Source organism: Harpia harpyja, chromosome 7, assembly GCF_026419915.1.
Source record: "Harpia harpyja isolate bHarHar1 chromosome 7, bHarHar1 primary haplotype, whole genome shotgun sequence".
In the NCBI taxonomy this organism is placed as follows: domain Eukaryota; kingdom Metazoa; phylum Chordata; class Aves; order Accipitriformes; family Accipitridae; genus Harpia; species Harpia harpyja.
Genome location: NC_068946.1, coordinates 3,458,157 through 3,479,913, shown reverse-complemented (window position 1 = coordinate 3,479,913; position 21,757 = coordinate 3,458,157). Strand labels below are relative to the sequence as shown.

The following is a 21,757-nucleotide window of genomic DNA, read 5'->3' as shown; positions in this document are numbered from 1 at the left end:
CCCCAGATCCTACCAGCACACTACCACGAGAACGCTGCGATACCTCTTCCAGAGCCAAATTCTCCTACGCAGAGCCAGATCTGGGTACCTCTCCACCAATGGCACGGTTAATCCACAACTCAACAAGATTTAACAATATCGAGAAACCAAAACATCAACGACTATCTGCTGTCATTTCTGGTATAGTGAAGCCATTACAAAGTCACATTCACTGGGGTTCTCCAACTCCAGTGATTTGCTGACCTGCTGACACTCATACCACTCATCACTGCTAAACTTGAATGCTTGTATGATCATCAAACAAGAAAGATAATCAGCAAAGTAAAGGTACGGCCTTAGTCTTCATCATGTAACTAGTGATTTGGTACTGTTTTAAGTCAGGAATGATCAACTTAGTACACTTCAAAGAGTACTTTGCAAGAGCGGTAGCCACTGATGGTTAGTCATTTCTCACTCTTTCAATTTTGGAATTCTGACAGAGTAAGACATAAAGTACCGAAGATTTCTGTAAAACTATGCATTCAACTTTCTGTCCTGCATGTGTGCGCAGACACATGCTATGGTTCTGCAAGCACCTGAGAATACTCTTGGTACAGAAAGTATACCATGAATCCATCAATTCTACCACACACAAGAATCTTGGAGCAAGAATGGAGAAGGCTTCCTCTGGCAGGACTATAACTCTAGTACAAGCTGTATTTTCTGTGATACTCAGCTTTATGTAGTTTTTGCAGTATGAAACTCAGGCAAAATATTAACATCCAACCCTTTGGTCTCTTCAGTTCATACTTAATGACCTCCTAAATTCCCCAGAGACCTAGGTGGTATCCACACAAAGACTAAATCTGCAAAGAGCTCTGTTCTTGCTCTATTAGCTCTGCTTTTACTTTTGACAACTGAAAATATAATGAGTTGTATAATTGTCAGATGACTACCTTGGAACAGACATGATAAGACTGTATCTATGACTCACAAAAAGCTTTCTGTGTCCCCATAAAGCACAGAAGAGAGAAGATAACCCACTTTCATGTTACAGTCAAACCACAAGCTAATCCAATTAAAGAGCAGAGGACATAGGAATGCAGAATACACCACCTTAGCAAACCTCTGGTCCATCAGGGCTAATATCTTGCTTCTTGCAGAGTTCAGGCCTTAACACTTCAGTGGAAAATAAATATAAGGCATAAAATCTCTTGCTATTAGTGTTGTGCTCTTCGTGATAGAGCAAATAGTCTTGCTGACCCCTGCAGGGAGCAGATAGTGCCCTGAGGCATAAAAGCCGCTCACCCTTTTCTTCATTTATATAGCAGTGCACTTCATTACCACACAGAGAATAAGCAAGCCCTTTTAAAAAGCCATCCTTTGAATTATAGTGATGGTTGTTGCTTGTCTCAGTGAATTCAAAAAGCTCATCACACTCTGGGTGCTTAGCAAATAAGTATTTGTTTAAAGAGATATGACAAAAAGAAAACCAAAGCTGTGACTTGGGACCCACTCTGAGATTTCATGGGTATTTTTTATCCACCTGCAAGAATTTATTTGTAAAAGAACAAAATCACCTTTCACTTGAAGAATTATTTCTTCTCAAAAGCCAGTCGCTGGCAGTTTTGCCAGTCATGTCAGTGAAATCGGGTTTGACTATGAGTACTTTCATTTGGATAGTCTACCCTGGGAAATGAAGGCTTCTGTTTTCATTTGTTTCAGCAACACAGCAGGAACTATGTGGTTAGCATCACTGCAAGCTTCCCATCATTTACTGCCAGCTCTCCGTGCCACTTGTAGGACTGACGGTACCTACAAGGAGGCCAGTAGCACAGATGTATTACAAAACTAAACTGATGACACCCATTAGCCAAGGAAGATTCCTTCCAGAAAGGAATCACAGTAGTGACCTAGAGACACAAAACCTGGGTTGCCAAAGTATTGAGTCCTACTGGGAGGACTAATCCTTATATTCCTGCGCTTAAGTATTTTCTCCAAAATCACCACTGTTTAAAAATAAAAGAAGAAATGGATTTTGGACTCCTATCGTTGAAGGGATGTATCAGAAACTGGTGTCTGAATGAACCACACAGGAACTGTTAGCCAACCTGTTCCTCCTCTTCAGCTATCCTAAGTTTCCCCCCACGGAGCACTAAGTGAAGACTTTCAGCACATTCTAAAAGGCAAGTTATGCAGCTACTCTTCATCTCTGGGGCAAAGATTCCACCTCATTCTACCGATTCACATAGGCGACATTAGCATCAATGCAGAATAAGAACTAAACACGGAAATGATCCTAAAAGAGAAACAGAAGCAGAAAGATGTAACTGCAACCACCCAGTTTGGATGTGCTTAAAATTAAGATGATGTAGGCTGGCTCCCAAGCTGGTATACATCAGCAGGATGCAATTCAAGTCAGTTTACACTGCTCATGGATCTGGTCTAAAAGATCTGCAACTTTTTTTTCCTTTTATCCTTCCTCTCTGTGCAGCGGACCTTGGCCACACTCAGGTCATGGCAGAAGTCAGTCCCAAGAGTTTACAAGAAAATAAAGACATCAAACGCTAGAGGGAAGCAAAAGACTTGCGGTCCAGCAATCTGCTCTCCAGCCTCCCAGGCAAAGCTCCCCAGGGCTTTCATTGCCTCTGGATTAAAATACAAATAAACCTGGGAGGGATATGACAGGGAGTATTTTCAGTGACACTTCCAAAACCCCTCTTCATTGAGGAATGTGGGTTATGGAGGGATATTGCCCTACAGGTCTGTAGGAATGAGGCACTGTGTACTTCTCATGGGAGGGGAAAAGATAAGAATAGAGGACATCATTCATGTTGGTGCTCCACAGGGACTGCTAAAAAGAAATTAGAAGAATGTAATGGAAAACATGAACCAACATTGTTAGCAGATGCACACAACTTACGGGGTTCATAGCAATGAAGAGCGTCTCCTCCTGTTTCAGTCTCTTTTTCATCTAACTTGAGTCTATTGATGACTGTTCAGTTACTGCTACCAAAAGTCTGATGCATCTCAGTTCTGTTACAGTGTGATTCTGTAGTGCTGGAAGTGCTATCACACTGAATAAACTATGTTCCTGTCCTTTCAAGATCTCCCAGCAACAGCAAACCTCAAGTGAAAATCAGATACTTGTACAGAATGGTATCAAACTCCCTACGCCTGCTGCAGAAATGCTGCTAACTTCTGTCTTGGAACTCAACTGTACTTTAAAGCAACAATCAAAACAGTGGAGATGAGTCTGGAAAGATGTGAAATGTTATTGCAAAAGGCAACAGGTTGAGCACTTCACATCACTGAGCGACATCAAGCTGGTTTTGAAGAAGTACCTTTTTTCTCCATCGTGTGTTTGCTGTATATGGGTCTTCAGAGGGAAATTTTCATGAGATGCTGTGGCGTCTGGGCAAAAAGCTCTGACTGTGAAAGGAAGAAGTGATGCCTTCGAGGCAAGACCTCCCTTGCTGCTGAACCACATACACAAAACGGTGTGGGTTAGAACATCAGTACTCCAGCTATGAAAACTCAGAACTCCCACGCTTTTTCTGGAGTCTTCCTAGTGCCAATCATGGAGAACCAGTCACTGTTGCACACATACACTTTTGGCAGTCTCAAGCATTTTCAAACACTTTCATGCGATGTACACCTCATCAATGAGTTTAATGGGTTGATCCCAGCTCCTACTCATCATGACTCAATCTATTTTCTTTCCTCAGCCATTTTCTGGTTCTCCTACCTCTTCTTAGCAGCTGCAGCACTTTTCTAAAAGGGAAGGGCCACACTTGAAAAATTTCCCTGCAGCAACTGTCTTCAGACATACACATTTAAAAACTCAACCTCTAGGAAACAATGGAGATTTTTGCTTAGGAATGTCTATTTGGATCTTTATTCTACTTCTCAGGTCCCCAGTGTTTCTTCTTCCCCTCAGAAATTTGTTCTGTTAATGACTAGCAAGTCCCTCTCCACTGGTAAGAGTCTCCCCAGACTGCGAGGCAGAAAGGAAACGGGGACAATCTGGACTTCATTTCAGACAAGTTGAAGACAATAAAAATATTTAATTTCGGTGGTCTGCAAAGCAGGCCCTGTGGTTGCTAAATTAGCTTTTCCTTGCTCCCAGCCGCTTTCCTGGAGAATCAGACCCATTGCCTACAAAGACAGAGAAAAGTAACGAGATGCCCAAGCAACAAATAACCAACAGTGCCTGGACCGGAGTCTGCCAGCAGAGACCCAGTGTACCAGCAGAAACAAACAGGGCTTAAAGCATTAATGACACCCAGCACCAGCTAAGGCTATGCAGTAAGACCTCACTCTTCAAGATAATTGCATAATTGCAGCTGCCTTTTTTGCAGGCTCCCCCATGCATAGAAAAAAAAAGCCACACACAGGCCTGCAAGCACTGCATTTGCGTTTTTGAAGCCCTCAGAAGAACTCCACTCAAGCTCCATATTCCTCCAACACAGAACAAATGTAGAAATCCAATCCAACATGTGTCACCTCAGTCCAGCAAAATGGTAGCATCTCTGGCTCCCAACATCAACAGTATAATTTGAATACTTTTTTTTTTACAGCATGGTGCTCTAGTTTGCCTGTGGCATTTGAGAAAAAAAAAAAAAAAGGTAAGTTTGAATCTTAGAAAAATGCTGTTGAGTCACATGTTCCCAGTGGGACTGGACCCAGCTCCAGGATGATCTCACTTTGCCCAAAGTATCTTTTTTTCAGTAGTTCTCATTTGGCTTCTCCTCACTGTAAAGAATCGCACCGGGGCTGGGGGGGGGAGTGAGCAAGGGGCTGTGTGGTGTTTAGCTGCCTGCCAGGTTAAACCACGACAAGGTTATAACAGTGGCTGACCAGTGAAGCCCCACAATAGTACCAGAAAGGGTACTTCGGATGAGAACTTTATTATACATGGCCCCTGGCTCCACCTGCTCAAGCACTCATCATTCATTCCCAACAACAACAGAGCCCAATGAGAAGGAACTACTCCCCATCCACTTCTCACTGTCTTCAACTCCCAACCCTTTTAACCTGGTTGGTTTGGGGGTTTTTTTCCCCTCTGGTTATCTGAGAAAGCACAAGCAGCCATCACAGGGCGACTCACCCCAGTGAAGAGGTGGCATGAAATGGCAGGAGACTGGCTGTAGTATGATTTCCAACCAGGTAAGAGAGAAGATAATACATTCACCAGAGCTAGGCAAGCTGGTCAATAATCTTAGTTTGGTAAACGCACTTCTTTGCCACTTTTTAGTTTCACATCCTGCTTTGATCCTTCAAATTCTTGCACCTGCACCCTGCACTGTCTATCCAAGCAGCAGTACAAGCTGTTCCCATCAGTGTCCCTGGAAGAACTCTGTCATGCCAGCTGGGATACTACTCAGTGGGTGGAAGCCAGCCCTCCAAGAGCAGAATGTGCAGCAGGAACTTTGCAAGGTGTTAGTACTGCAAGGAGAAGAGGAATTTGGGCTGGGAGCGAAGTATAAAACTGTGCAGTTAACTATTCCAGCAGGATATGTTACCTTCCCTTCTGGACCTGCAGAATTATGTACTATGAAGGAGCTGCCAGCCTTCGTCTCTGATAGATGGTTTGAACTCCATCTACAGCTGCAGATTTGTTCATTATACAACGTTTTTGGAGAGTTAAAATTTGTCTGTGGGCCCCATGACCAAGTCAAATGATGATGTCCCATGTGGAAACCATACTGAAATCACTGGAATAACTTATTGCATCCAATCTGCACTTTGTCAAGCACTTTAGGATGCTCCAAGATGAAACACGCTGCACAGCTACTGGGAAGAATTAGCTAATGCTGGCTAATAGCTTAGATAGCATCTCCAAAGAGCAAGAAATAAAATCAACCTTAACTTGAAACTCCATTATATTCTCCTTTATTTCTTAAATGTTAGGAGAGTTACACAACAATGATAAATGGTAAAAGTTAAGTAACAATAATAATGAAAATTAATTCTGTTACAACAAAGAAAAAAACCAAGCTTTATGGAACAAGTCCTCCTCTCAGCCTTGAGAGGAAGCAGAGTGTGCAAGGAGCTGAAAAGAGGGGGCTCTAGTTCTAATCTCAGTTTTAACCCCTTTTAAGGTCACTGCCACTCACCCTTTCCTTGTTCCACAGCAAGAGCTTACAGTCCATACATTACCCTAAAAGAGACTTTCATTTTTCTGCCCTCATTGAGCTAGAGTACTCACTGAGAAGTAATTAGTATAAGAATATTAGGGGTTATTATTATTTTAACTAACTGAACATAAAATGTATGTCTCGGGAAACCAAGGAGACTATAATGAGGCAAAGCCTGCCAAGAGCTTGCAAAGTGACAGGTAAAGAAATCTATCAAGATGCAGCATTCCATTAGTACAGTGAGAACGTTACTTTGAATAACTCAGGCAAAGCACATTTACCGAAGTGCTACACACATTAAAAAATTGTTTCTCCATGAGAGGCAAGTTACTGTCCCGTATCAGGGAAAGAAAGCCTGAGATGAGAGAAAAAGAGAGAAAACCAACCTGTCTAGAATTGCTCAGAGTCTATGGCAGAATGGGAACAGAAAACAGTGGTCCTGCCCCTAGCCTAGTGGTTAATTGCAAGTCGAGCCTTCTAATTTTCACATGCAAGATCAGCTACATAGACTTTGTGCCAATGCCAAAGACTGACAGAATACAAAGCACGTATGTAAAGGACCTAAATGGCTTCTCACCAGTATATAAGGGCAAATAGGCTTTGATAATTCCTCTATATTAAGAAATAAACAAACAAAACTCTTCAGTTTAGTGTTCAGTTTTCTTTCTCTCTTTTTCAACAGTTTGAAAACACAACTGGTTTTCCAGCACTCTTGCCTGGACCTCTTTCAACCAGAATTTTAACATACTAAATTACATACTGGATGCAGGCTGCTTTTGAAAACCACCGGTCTGATCATCAGTCCGATCATACAACATATGCCTCTCCTGAAGAAAAAAGGGCCATAATCTCAACTTGGACTCCCATCATGATCAGTCTAGAGTTAGTTATACTGGCATGTCTGACCATTACCCAAATTCAAACTAGTGATCAAAGCAAGGATGAGGAACTCATAAAGCTCTTCCTAGTGCTTGTTTCAGAGAACACATTAATTTTTTTTTCCCTTAAGCTATTTTGCAGCCTAGAAGTCAAATGAAATATTTAAATGCCTCTGGAGTTTATGAGTAACCCCACTTTGAGCTGGTGTCTATATGAGCTGTGCTAAGCAATTTGAACTGGCAAGTAAAGATCTCCAACCTTTGACTCACAGACATGAAAGGGAGGGAGAAAGACATTAATGACAATTACTTGAGACTGTGCCACCCTGATGGAATAACCAGCACAGCCTTATGCACCTGCAGGAATGCAGCTTGGGTTTCAATCAGGTCCAGCCAAAGGCAGCCTAAGAACGGCTGTCTACTTTGAGGGAAGGGCAGACAAACAGAGACCTGGGCCCAACCCCAGACCCTCCTCTCCACCAGCCATGGGTCTGCACAATCTCAGCGCTTTTGTAGGGGTGAATCTTAAGTGAAGATAAAGGCAGTTAATCACAAAGCACAAAAACTGTCCAGAGAGCAGTGGCAGGGCTAAGCAAACTAAAAGATAAGGATCTGTACAGCTGTAGCTTAGGAAGGCTCGCTCCACCTCTACTGTTATATTCTATTATTAATATTTTTAATACTTGAAGGCATTAAAACTAAGGGTCCCCAAAACATTTATTCTTTAACATAGTCCTCACTAACAGAGACAAGCATTAATATCTATAAAAATTGACACGGTCCATTTCCCACTCCTGTAAAAAGTGCGCATTGAAGTACTGACATCCTAGCTTCTGAATAGACAATGCAGTTCCTTCTGGTACATAGGAGGCCTCACCTACCACACTTTTGGCAAAGCTAGGGAGCTGAGCTCAGCTTCAGTGTAAGTAGCTGCAACTCGGCAACCATCACACCCAGTGTAGTATACTTCTGAGTTGCTGAGAGTCTTACTGAGCCTCATCACACAACAGCAGAGATCAGTGGTGTTTGCGGGAGGAGGAGAGGGGGTCTGAAATGGGATTTAGATGTCTAAGAACATTGGCGTCAGTCAGACGTGACACCCAAGTTGGTAGGGGTGGAAAGAAAGGGGCCGGTATGGGATTTGACATTGAGACCTACACTAGGGAGGCCTATAGCCTTGGATAGCTCTCAAAACAGCACTGGACCCTTACAGTACATGTGCTCCTACAGCGGGCAGCTTCGCCCAGCCATGACAACATCTCTTTCCAGTTTGACCAAACTTGTGTCCCTATTAGACAGCACTGACGTGTTCCCAGATAAGTGGCAAGGGTGGCTAAAACAACAGCCAAGACAGATACCATACTAGGCAGCAGGTCACATTCCCAATTGTTTAGCTGGTAGACTGAGATGCTTTCCTTGGACCACAGCTACTTCATCACTGCAAAGACCTCAGAATTCTCCATCCCCAGGAAGAAATCCACGCTGAGATACCAGTTGCAAGCAGAGCACTACTTCAAGACTGAAACCACACCGTCACACCCTCACCATAGTTCCACACAAGCTCCTCTTCACACTTCCACCACCCGCAACATCCTGGAGACCCTACCCCAGTTCCATTCAGTCACCAAGCCCATGCGCAATCCCTCCCTCTGCCATTCTCTTCAGACCACCAAAGAGTAGGCTGGCAATCCTTGGCCACCTTCACCCTTACACAACAAGAACACAAGCCACCGTCATCATGCTCACAACAGCAGGAAAGACCTTTTCTTCTGTGCCCCAAGGACCACAGGTGTGCCTGGTTTGGGAATGGGGCCACAGAATATCCCAAGTAGTCTGAGAAGCTGTGTAGAACTGTTAATATTCTCCTGCTTTCCTGACGCTTTAACTTGCTTGGATTACAACACTGAATTACTGACTGCCAATTTTTTGATATCCCCACCTGACACACTGTTCATATGTAGAACTCCCCTTCAGCCCACAGCCCCACTATCTCAGGTATCCGCTCCCCAAAACAATGCCAAAATCCACAAGAATGGACTCATCTCCCTTCTCGACTCTCCCTCTGAGACCCTGGCCCATGAAAATTCCTGACAGGCTATTTAGCGGAGTGTCTTGTTACTCTTGTTCCTCATGGTCTGCTCATGAGAAGCTACTCCTTTTAACAATCTCTCTACCTGTGCTGTAATCATACCTTTGTTTTGATGTGCACACAAGCTCTGTGTGGCCTGGATCCAGCCAAGGACTGCAGGAAAATCACATTCCAGATTCCACACAGGAGTTTAGCCCTCTCCATAATATTTCTGGTTCTGATCTAACTGAGACTGGTATTACAGCACTGTAACTCCATCAACTTCAGCTGAAAGTGTCTGCTCATGCCAAATCTGATTTGGTCTGCACTGAAACAAAAACAAATCAACAAACAAGCTTAGAGTGAGAAATACAGAGGCAGGCTTCCAGAGTTCTTTGTAGCTGATCCCAGCCCTATCCTTGGTCATTTGTGTGCCTCCCTTTCCCCTGTAAAATGAGGATATTGACATTTCCCCATTCATAAAATGAGCTATTTACATCATCATTTGTGAAGGGGTGTACTCCTTGTACTTCACCTGGAATACGTAAAGTGCTACATGACACTGATTTATGCCAGCCCATGAGAGATCACAATCAGGCTTTCCTATTATTTTTCTGAATGACGAATACACTACATAGAAAAATGCCTGATATAATGATGGCTCAAGATTAGTGATGCAGGTTGGTTTATTTAAAGCAGTAACATCAAAGCAAAAGGTCTGCTGATTCAGCTCATAAAAATCATTGATGCATAAAACCAACAATAATATCAAGAAAGAAAAGGGGAATGGAGGATTGGGAGAACAGAATAAGAAAAGGCAACCCAAACCCATCATAAGTGCACACAAGACAGACAGTCTAACTCTTTCAAGAAGCATTTGCAAATACCCTTGTGCTTAGTGGGGAGAAAGTCTATGTGAAAAATCTACGGTAACTGGAGGGACATGATATTAAGAAAAGGCATCTCTCTTCCATTTATCTGTCTTTGATTGAAGCTTCTGGTCCAGCCAGCAGCTTGGGAATGTCTTCATTTACAATATTCCTTCCTGAAATCTGAAAGCAAATTGAAAGGAGGTCAGTACTTGAAGAGGTATTTCAAACCATCCAAAGCTGCACACTGTAATATGGACTTAGCTATACAGTGACAAGTGACCATTTGCAGTCCACCGTGTCCCCAATATCCTCTTCATAAAGCCCACAGTAAGATACACTGTGTATAAACTATTGCACAGATCATCTCTGCAGAATGTAGGCAAAAATATCATGAGAACTCCATCAAGAACAGCAGGTCTACAGCAATTCACGGACTCTCCAGACCATTCCCTTCTTGATATAATTTCATTCACTTTTATTACATTCTAAATTCATATGAAAAGAGTCATCGAATCTAACAACTTCTTACAAGCACTGCTTGACATAAGTGTGACTCTACAAACTGAGGCGTAATACTCAGGATTAATACTGGATAAGCAAAAGGAGATTCAGCCCCTAGGGAGGGAGAGCTGTTTGCTTTTGTTGGATGAAGTAAGTGACTGCCCATTACCCATAAATTAACTCAACTCAAAACACTCTCTTCTGCACAGTGTTTTCTTCTCAAACACCATGCCAGGACATTTTTGAGATACATCTCCCTCTGAGGTTACAGTACAGAATGCACTATTCCAGCCCTGCGAGGCATTCTTTTTCCAATAAAGAAAAATTCTATGTGTGCCATGCCAGAAGTTTTTAAATGCCTAATCACTGCTTGCATCTTGTGGCTCCATGATGAAAGGATAGAAAGGGAACTAGCTTCTCATTCCTGCTGTCATTTGTCATGATGTTTATCATTCCTCATTCAGCTGTGGCTTGGTCAGCTCACTGCTTCTTCCCTCCTCCCTCCTTCAACCCATCAGAAGGTTCCTACAGCCACCAATTAGGGTGAAGCAAGTCATTATTACCTTTGTCTAAATCAATGTTCTTTGCTGGGAAGCTTCTGGCTTGCTCAGCCTTCTCCTTCAGGATGTTGTTTTTGTAATCTGTGTAAGGAAGGAGTATAATTCAGACAGCCATTACAACATTAAAAGAAAACAAAGCTTTACAGGCAAGGCAGACATGTGATTCGTCCATCCTTGGAAGTACTCTAGGCCTGGCATCTCCATATCTCTAGGAGTAACTCACGGAGTTACTCAGCCGCTCAGCAGGAAAAGGAAAGCTGCTACAACTTAATTTTTGCCCCTGGCACTAATCAGTTATGCATACTTCAGTTTCCTGCTCCTCATAGGCACCAGCATGTAACAAAAAGCTCCGGATTATCTATGCAAAGCTCACCTGAAGGTGACTGATGCAGTTATTCAAAGAATTTGCTCACAGGGGAGCTCTCCTGAGACACACAGAGAAGAATTCATACTTGCTGCTGTCCTGGTTTGCAACCCACCCTCTGCAATTCCTTTGTTCTTTACTTCAGATTCTGTATCTATCTACCTCTTGGTTACTGGGGCCCTCACAGCAATTCTGTAACTTGGGACCTAAAGTTTGTCAGCTTGTTCTTTTAAAGGTTGTACATTTACTGGGGGTGCACAGAGAAAAAAAAGGGACAGACTCAATTGCTTCCTGGTTTATCGACATGTTCACGGACATACAACAAGTTGCAGCAGGTATGAACCTGGCATCATGGCAAGTCTTCAGGAATCTCAGGGTAGTGCATACAAGAGGATCAAATTTGCTTTACAGACAATCCACTCCAAGTCCAAGCAAGAAGACACCTCTCATCAATCACTGACACAATAAACTCAAGGCTGCACCTTCAAGCTCTAGTAAGGAGCAGCATCCATCTTCAGGAATGTTGTAAGTTCCCTGAGTCAGTCCCACATATCCCAGCAAAAATACTTTCACAGATCACCAATGAGATTAGTTTCCTTCCCCTCTTTTCAGTATGTTTCATGTTACCATGAGTTCCAGTGTTTTTTGTACTTTCTGTCTTTTGTATTCTAGGACCCTTGTTGCAAATTTTCTTCCTATCATGTTCCCCACGTTTATTTGTCCTAATTGCTATCACAGATCTTGATAGAAGGCTCAACTGTTCACTAAATTATTTGACATCCAGGGAAGATGAAATTGTAGAAAGTTAAACCAAACTGGCTTCAATAGAAGGTGAAGGCAATGAACTCAGCTAACTCATGACTTCTCTTTATCCCCAACTCAGTCAATGACAGTTCATACCCACTTTCAAAAGAGAAATTAAGGTCAGTAGTTAGTACTAAAGACTGTTGATCTAATTTTTTTTCTCCAGATCACTCACTTTGAGCTAGTTTTTATTTACTGTAGAATGATGATATTCATATTGACAAATGCTTTTAGTTTCTTGGACAGGAGATTCTAGAGAACTGCCTTGTTGATCCGCTTCCCTACACAAACTGCTTAAATTTGAGGAATCCTCCTCCCTAGATGCTGTCTTGATCTCATTCCACATTGTTTTGCACTCACTTGAATTTGGCGTTCAGGTGCATGTCAAAGAACCCCCAAAACTCCAGGTGAAACAAAAGACACGGTGCCCCATTACTGACCAACCTCATCAATCAGCCTCTAGTTAAACGTCAGGACTGCACTCTCCACCTGCAGTCCCCCTGCTTGCACTGGCTTGTGGGTTGAGATTCTCAAAGCTGCCATTTAAAATCAGGAGGTTAAGTCACTTCAAAATGGGCATCTACATGCCATTAGAAAGTCCTCAGTTGTAATGAGTTTTGACCTGGTTTGGAGAATGGTTGCTAGTTGATGCATACCCAGCCTGATGTCTTCACTTTTGTATTGAGTCAGATCTGTTGTGTCGACTGTAAATTCTTTAAGATTTACATCCTTCCTGAAAAAGGAATAACAATGAAAAATGGTATTGTCACATCCTTTAATAACCGGCTCCTTTCACACTTTTTCACAATAGCTCTTCTAATGCTACTTTAAAGAATTCAATTTACAGTGCTTATTTGCTATATAGCTGGAAAAAAGTTGAAAAAAATCCATAGAAGATTTCATTCTCTATTAAGTACTGGTGATTTTCACAGCAATCCTTACAGAATCCTTTCCAGTTTCTACAAAGCTTCCCTGGAGAAAGCATGACAGATGGATAACAGCATTGCCAGCCATTGTACATGGGTACTTTTCCTGTCTTTGCCCCTAAGCTATCAAACAGATTTCAGAAGGTCATACTGCTTACTAGTGAATCCAGTTCTCCTCTCTCTTCCTTTTACTGTCTTTCCTATTAACACCTTGAGATCTCTGGCTAGCTGGCTCTTTTTTCCCCATGTGTTTGTCCAGAGCTTAGAACAATGGGGAGCCAATCTGTACTGGAACTTCCCCATCTCCTCCACTTTAATAATATATAATAAAACATAAAGGAACCCAGCTACACAATCTTGGCCCCATCTCACAGTAGGGTTTACAGCAGATCTGTGTGTTACCCCTTTACCACTAACTCCTAATGACATCTCACAGAAACATGATCTGTGAATCAGTTCCCGAAGTATAACAAGAGGAAATGCAATTGCCAAATCAGCCCTACAAACCATTCTCTCTTTCCATACTTTGACAGCATGGAAGTTGCTCCCTGATATGCAATCATTATGCAAGTGTATATTCCTGGGAACATTACACTAATAATGACCTAAGTGTAAAGCTGCAAAAGAATTGGTGGAAAGCAAGGAATAAACTTTATCAACCAGCTTATGCGTTACATGGCTGCACTCATACTAACCAGATCCTCAGCTGTTTTAGGCTCTTAATGACAGCTGAGGGTTGGGGCCCATAAGTTCATTTTTATGCAATCTAATCCTAGATAATAGACCCTGTAATTGTACTTACTCTCCGTATTTCTTCACATTGTATTCATAACCTAAACAGGGAAAAGAAACAGAATGAGCAGTCGTATCCACTCCAACCAACCCCTCCGAGATAACAGTGATAACAATAACACCTAGTACTTATTCACAGTGCTCCTTATTTGTGATGCTTACAATGGTCACTTTCACAAGCCCTCCAATACACAAGAATTCATGTGTGTTCCACTGCCACAGGGAGCGTCCCTTTCCTTTACTCACCAGATTTCCAGTGGTCTTCCCAGATCTATGGATGAGCAGCCATGAGAAACTATAGCCATTGCCATATTTCATTTCTTTCCACCTCCCATTTATTACAAAAATATTAACCACACCTGCCATCTCTTGTGTGCTGGTGCTGCACTCGTCCATCCCCAGCTTATTGCTTAGGCCTGCATCCATCACATGCTATAGATGCTGGTTTTCATCAGCCTCCCACATGCCAGGTATCTAACTACACTCCTGTCTCATCCCACTCTGCGAGGAGGGATGATTTCAGGCTCTTCTTTTCTATTCAAAGGTCAGGGCCAAGAGCCTGTCCCCTCTGTGATTGCAAAGTAACTCCACCTAAGTCAGTGGAGATAGCCCCATTTTGTGTTGGTGCTAATCCCCTGACATGTAAATAAGGATGAATGTGGTACTGCAAAGAACACACTAGAAGACAGACATTCCCTGGTATTTGCTTTTTGTGTTGCATCCAAAACTATTTGTGTGGAAGTCACCAAAAGATCTCACTGTCCATCTATCTAATTACACACAGAGAATCACCCAGCACAGGGAGTCCAGCAAGGACTTAGACATCTTAGTTCTTAATGGATGCATGTGGGCCTTCTGCTCTAAATAAATTCCACTTGTAAAGAGCAACTACCTAGTAGTTCTAATTTTCTTGTCCCTTACAACAGAGCAACTCAGCAAATCAAGACCTGGAAATTTTTACACCACACTAATGAATCTCTCTTGGCATCAGCACCTGCAAAGCTTCCCCACTGCGTAGGTTGCCGGTTTTCCAGAAGAGGATCACTGCCTTCAGCATCGTGCTTTACAGTAATTATTTGCAGAATCAGCTCTGCTGTCATGGGATATCCCTATAAGCACTATAGGGCTGGTCTTTTCTAGCACTTACCTCTCTGCCGGCGCTTGCGGGTGACGAGGACAACAATGATGAGGAGGACAATGAAAAGCAGGAGAGTTGCCAGGATGTAGCCCAGCTGCTGGAAGAAGTGTACCCGGCTCTCAGGGATGATGACATTTATTACATTGTGGCCCCTGACAACATTTGGATCTGATGATAGAGGAAAACAGGCTGATAATTGAATTGGCATCCAAAGCAAAGCACATTCACACGTGGGCCCAGATGTGGACCCAAAAAGCATGTTCAGTGAGAAACTCTTCTAAACTGCATGAAGTAAAGGGCAAATGGCTGCCTAATATACAACATACTGCACCTCTGTCAGATGGAAGGTGCCTGTGCTCTTCACAAGACCATTATACTTCCCAGGAGCATGAAATATTAACAGTGACTGTCATGCATTCCCTTCCTGATGCCTGGCTATCAGTGTGTTCTTGTTTATTGCAGAGAAGTCCAGAAAGAAGCCACGGTAGACAGCCCCAAGTCTTTCTGCAGGGTAACACAACCCTCCTCTGGGTCCCTTACAACACACGCACCACGTTGCTTCGGCTCCAGACGGCTGAAGTATGAAGCAGCCCCTCCCTGCCAAGGGTTATAATTTACAGAGTGGGAGGAATTTTCAATGCCAAAGAATGAGTTTCCTTTTAAATAAAATAAAAATCAATAAAATAAATAAAATGAAAACCCACAAAGAAAAGCCAAGATTCCATTCCATTTGCGGGTGCAGCAGCATTTCAGTTCCGCAGCACAGGGAAGGGTAACTCAAAACTTTTACGTGGAACATTTTTGCAGATCTCAAATAAATAGGTCAATGTTTTACACATATAAAGAGGAAGCGACTTCTCTGCTTGCAATAGTCAGAGGAGTGGACAAATCCAGCCCAGGCACAGACAGCAAAGCTGTAAGACACACTGTGCTGGGAGAGTCTTTTCTCTTCAAAACAGAGCTGAAAGTGACACCTTGTCCCCCTAAGAGGGAACATTCGGAGGGCACCTGGCAAGAAGCAGTATGGAGTTCTGGCCTATCATTCTCTTGGGAGTTTAACCCTGTAAATTAGTCAGAAGGAATAAGGGGAAAGATGAGGGAAAATATCCCAAAAGCCACAGTACCATTTAACAGAAGCATTCTAGTGTGAGAAACGTTGATGGGTTTGGAACTGCTGGCATAGTGACTACTTCCAGTTTGTCGGGTAGTTTGTTTCCAGCATTTCAAAACACCAACCCACCAGCAATAAAATCAAGTAAGATGATAGTGGATTGAAATAAACACTTTGAAACCAGAGATGATCGTTCGCTAACGCTAACAGGTGTCCTAGAAAATTGAGAGGTTTTAGCATATGCTGTGTTCTGGTAGTCCAGCCCTCCACTCTAGCAACACTCTACTTTTTACTGGCATTGCTAGATGCCGTGTGCTTGCTGGCTATAGCGCTGAAAACTAGCACGTGTCTTTAACCACTACTAAGCTAAAAAATACCAAACCAAAAATCCCACTTGCAAAGCTGCAAACAGTATACGTGACAGTTCTACTTTAACAAATCTTTGGATCATGAAAGGCTTCTTCAGCAGCTGCCATAATGAGAGATGGTAGCCACTAGAGCAGCTGTTGAGCCAGAAGTCAGCAAACATAAATGCATTCTATTCCTGGCTTTTTGCTTTCCCACAGTACTGCAAGATAGGGTAGGAGCCGAGTTTAACTTTAGTCAACATTAGAGAGTTCACTGTAACAACAAACAGTGGAAACAGATTCAATAACTTTGGGCCTCCTTGGCTTACTCAGTCAAATAATACTAAAAATACTTATCATACCAGTGTTTTGACAAAGCATCACTGGTAGACTTCAAAGTGCATCACCAGGAAGGCAGTAGAATATATCCCATTTTATAATTGGGGAAACTGAGGTAGAGAGTAACTCAGTCATACCCAGCAGATGAATGTCAGCGCCTAGAATAGTATCACCAAGGTAATACAGACTCTCCTCCTCATCCTAGTGTTATACCAGAATTTCAGCTGAGGTGACAAAGGTTTATTCTGTAACCAAGATCTGATCTTTCAGCGCATCTCAACATGGCGTGCCCATCTGCCTCCAATTCACTCACCTGATCTCATTTAACTACTGGAAAATAAGTTCTAATGGGGGGGGCGGTTAGAACAGAGGTGTCTTTACATTACTTTACCAAAGCATCAAGGGTCAGATTCTTCTGCTGGGAAAAACGGAGAGCTCTCTATGAAGAGAGCTCACAAATGCTGGCTATGTGGCCCATTTTCTTTTCAAGGCTAGCAAAGGATTGAGAATAGTTTAGCAATAAGCATGAGACACAACAGATGTCATTCTTCAATCACTTGCTCCAGAGCAAATGCAGAGTAAAAATGCACTGAATTAGTAGACGTACACCACATTTATACTGCTGAGACTGAGAGCAAAACTGAGGCTCATGCTTATATTCGAAACAGGATGAAGTTTCCTGGCTGGAAATGGCTCCGGGCCTTGGAGCTATGCCAGAAACTATAGCTGCTTGCTGAAAAAGCTCATTGTTTTGCTTTTGTTATCTCCTCATGTTTCATTTTAGCTTTATGTTATATCCCCAGAAGAGTTCTATACAGTTTTTCGTGGAATGGGGCAGTATCTCAGCTTTTCCTGTTGTACACAAATAGGGCATGTCTGAGCAGGCTCCTCATCAGCAATGGGTTTGAAAAAGGCACTCCGGATGTCTCAGCTTCTTTCACATTCCCATCGACTCAGCACATTTTTGTGTGTGGTGCCCTCAGACCAGCTGAGCGTTCACTGCCCATAGGGGACAAAGCTCTTCTAAGGCTGTTCTTTTTGACAGTGGAAATGGCTTTTCTCAGGAAGGCAAGTTCCTCCAGCGCTGAGGGTACTACTGCCAAACTAAGAGAGCCCTGGCAGGTTAAATTACTTGTAGGTTCTGTCTAACTTCTGAGCAGGTAGGTAACTATTCAGCAACAACCAGGACAACGTCCGGGAAAGAGAGGTATAAATTCCTGGGTGGACAACTCTGAAAACAAGACCTAGTTTCCATCTGCACAATATGATCTGGATAGGGCTCAAGGGCAGCAAAAGGGCTGCTGGCATGGAGACTTGTATTTTTATGTCCCGGCTTCCCTGTCAGCTCACCACCAACAGCCACCTCTCTTTAGTACCGCCTGGGTTTTCTAGACACCAACCTGAGTCCCATAGGGGAGGTTTAGGTTTCTGTGACTTGAAAAAGCCAATTGCTAGAGAAGAATAGACCTATTTAAAAATGTATGAAGGATGTCAAAATTCTGTATGAAGCAGCCAATAAATATTAAACCACAATGAATATTTTAAAATGTTAATAAGGAACTATACCCAAAAGACTAAAAAAAAATTCAACTTGGAATTTTTATTTTATTTTTCTGCCTGAATGAAGCATGACGGTTTTGAGTTTGGACAGGCTGTCAGATGATAGCTCACTGCAGTGGAAAATGTGAAAATTGGTTTAAGACAAAAAAAAGAAAAGCTGAAGGGTGGAGGAAAATTCCTGGTGCTCGATTTTGCACAGTCTGGCATCTTGCACAGCCTAAACCCCCGTGCAACGGGGAGAGAAACACTTATGATCTACACTGGTGAGAATAGTGGCATGTTGTAACAGCAAAGGCAGAGCAGAATCAACCCCCGCCCCACACCTTCTCCCGTTCCATAAAAGCAATGAGGAAAGGGAGCCTGTTAGAAAAACAGCTTGTTTGCCTTAGGGCATGTCAGCATTGCAGAGCAGAACAAGCTGCAGAATTGCCCTGGAGCAAAGAAAACAGAAGCTGGACATGATGTCACTACAACACTGCAAGCAGGGTAATTAACCCTGATGGGTGGGACACTCCACTTTTGGTGCAGCACAGTCTTAAAGCAGCTCTACAGAATCCTCACTAGTATTGCTACGCGTGCAGCTTCAGGTATGCCAATGTAATGGAAACAGCTCAGAAACAGACAGATCCATACACTAGAGCCATATACTAGTAGCAAGGGAGGCAAGACCTCACCTGCTTTTCTAACCCTAAGGGCAGGAATAGCTGCTGGCTCAACCGTGAGAAACCTTCACAGAGGAAACGTCAGTGTTGCTCTAAGTGGCACCTTCACTTCAGTGGTGTCCATGGTACTTCTGCAGGGCACTGGTTTGCCTTGCCTTGACACGCTCCCTCCTGCTGGGACTAAGTGATCCCTGCAGACCACTGTGGAGGAACATGAAAGGCAAGGACAGTTTGGCATTTAGAGCAAAGGCCTCCTTGAGGTGATGATGGGGAGTAACTTGTTATGTTCCTGTCCTGTGGCTTACTGAGCTCTTTAGAGCTCAGAGTTGCAACTGTAGATACTTATCTCTTCCTCAATCAGGAGAACCACTTCCAGAGGCCACTTACCTATGGCTGGGGCAATGTTGTGAGTTGTAAGGTTCACTACCTTCTTCTCTCTCACTGGCTCCGTCACAAAGACTTGGTAGATCCTGCGCTCATGCAGACCACAGTAGTGATGGTGCAGGTGGCAGGAGTAAGTGCCTTCATCTGCACTTTCCAGCTCTGAAATCCGCAGGGAAAAGTCACCCAGGGCAAAAGCTGTGTCAGTGATGTTCATCTTCTGACGAATGAAGAGAGGTCCGTAAGAGCGGCGCTCTCCAGAGGCGTACAGATCAATGAGGCGGTCAGCCCGGTCATGAGGAACCCCCGGGGGCTGCCTGTCCCAGTGGACTACTTGTTGTTCCTCTTCACTGTGCCGTTCGGTCCAGATGTGGTTACGGTTCACACAGGGGAGCATCACTGTGCTGCCTTCTAGGGCAAGAATCACAGGCTTTTCCCCATCCCAGTACTGCTTTGCATCCTCAGCTGTGGAGACAATACAAGTTGTGCAACCTTGGTATGTGCATCTTTACACACTTGTCCTATTCTTAATGACACCCAGGCACACATAAGATTGCTCTTAGACCCTGCAATCCTATAAAACATCCCCTCCAAGGATCCTGAAGTGCCACACAGACAGTGTGCCTTGTTCACACTTACTTCATTTAAAGAAATACACCTTTATCTTCTACATGCTAGGTCACTGCATTAAGCAAGACCACTTTCTTTTCCTTATAACTGAGAGTTAATCTTTTGCTTCAGAAAGCAGGAAGTATATTCTCTCTACAGACTAAGAATGGAACGAGAATAACAGATTTCATCTTCAATATGCTGTATCCCAATTCTCCAAGCAGGAAATGCTTTCCTACCCACAAATGCCCTAATTACTGGAGGAGCTCAAGAACCACTGTTTTGTATTTTGTTCTTGAAAAGGAGTAACAAAAGAACCAAAACACAGATGAGGAGATTGGGGCTCACAGGCCTGCTTGGGTTTTTTTATTGCACAGAAGCTGTGAGAACAGCAGCAGAAGAGATGCACTTCTCTACTACCCCATCAGCCCTTCAACAGCTTCCCAGCACAATCAGCCCCAGCAGCTCCACTGGTGCATTATACAAAGGTTGATTTAAATGACACAGTAGTGGTGCATGGGTGGCATGGGTGGCACACACTGCAGTTGCCAAGATCCCTTACAAGCTTGCTTTTAGAGCTGGAGTTAAGGTGTGGTAACTTGAGGAGGCTTTTTAACTACAGACTTTTCAGGGTTAGCTCACCAACCAATGTACAAGGCAGATCTTTGTGGCTAACCTGACAGATGATGGATTGTTACTAGGGATGTTCTACTGCTGGAGCAGTAACAGGACAGTTAGCTAATTGGGCTGCCTAAAGTAAACATTTAACTTAACAGGCTCCATGCATTGTTTGGCACATGCCAAGAAAGGAGAGAGGTTCATAAATACACACATTGAATAAAATTTCTGAAACTCATGGAATCTGATCGCAAACAGCATAGTCAGCATCACTGACTCCGATGCTTTCCAAGCCTCTTGCGGCATCTGTGCCCTGAACCTGCAACTGAGAAGGCATGGGCAAAACCTTGCATCCACACCACTCTTCTCTGACACTAGCAGAACAGCATGCAAGGCCTACCGTGAATCAGCACACAAACCCCACCAACAGAGTCCTGGTGGCCACTGGACTCCAGTTGCCAGACCAGGTCCCTTGCAGAAAGGAACACCAAGCTGTCTGCCACACCTACCTGTCTTGGTGATAGCTAGTTGGATTTTCACAGTTTCGTATAAGTGGCAGTAGTGATGGTGAAGATTACAAGAATATGTGCCTTCATCACTCTCTGCAACATCTAGTACAACAGAGAAGAGAAGGGAAGTTGAATGTTTTATACTGAGGCAATGATTACTTTTGTCATTTATACTGTTTCCCAAATGCTTGTATGGATGCAAAAGGGCCTTTATATAACTTAGTTCTAACCCATCCTTATCACCAGGGTGGGCTAAACAGAGAAGAATCATCTCACCTAATATAATAATTTGTTCAGTATATTTGCTTGTGTGGAACACAGTTGTATTAAGAGATGGAAAGAGAAAGCTGATTTAAGTTTAGCTAAGAGCAGACATAGGAAGAATGACAATCTTGGCTTTATAATTCAGGAACCGAAATAGTCAAAGGTCCACAAGAAGCCCAAGCGACTTTGAGGCAATGAGTTGTTACCAATCCTCTCTTAAAATGGGACTGTTTCAAAGGGAAATAAAACACTATTGCCAGTGCTTCAGAGAACCTTATTGACCTCATTAGACTGATATTTATTTATTTACAGAAAATGCTCTGTAAAATAGCCAC

General features: G+C 43.1%; 1 protein-coding gene across 2 annotated transcripts in view; it reads right to left on the bottom strand.

Moving 5' to 3' along the window:
• Positions 1-9,733: 9,733 nt before the first annotated feature.
• Positions 9,734-21,757, bottom strand: part of MXRA8 (matrix remodeling associated 8) — a 42,467-nt gene continuing 30,443 nt past the window's right edge. For both annotated transcript variants that reach the window (XM_052791679.1, XM_052791680.1), the window contains 7 exons: positions 21,159-21,260; positions 19,429-19,887; positions 15,032-15,190; positions 13,895-13,925; positions 12,823-12,899; positions 11,002-11,079; positions 9,734-10,117 (listed from right to left, as the gene is read on the bottom strand). In XM_052791679.1, the coding sequence (XP_052647639.1) occupies positions 10,092-10,117; positions 11,002-11,079; positions 12,823-12,899; positions 13,895-13,925; positions 15,032-15,190; positions 19,429-19,887; positions 21,159-21,260 (932 nt within the window). In that variant the 3' untranslated portion in view covers positions 9,734-10,091. The remainder of the gene's footprint in view (positions 10,118-11,001; positions 11,080-12,822; positions 12,900-13,894; positions 13,926-15,031; positions 15,191-19,428; positions 19,888-21,158; positions 21,261-21,757) is intronic.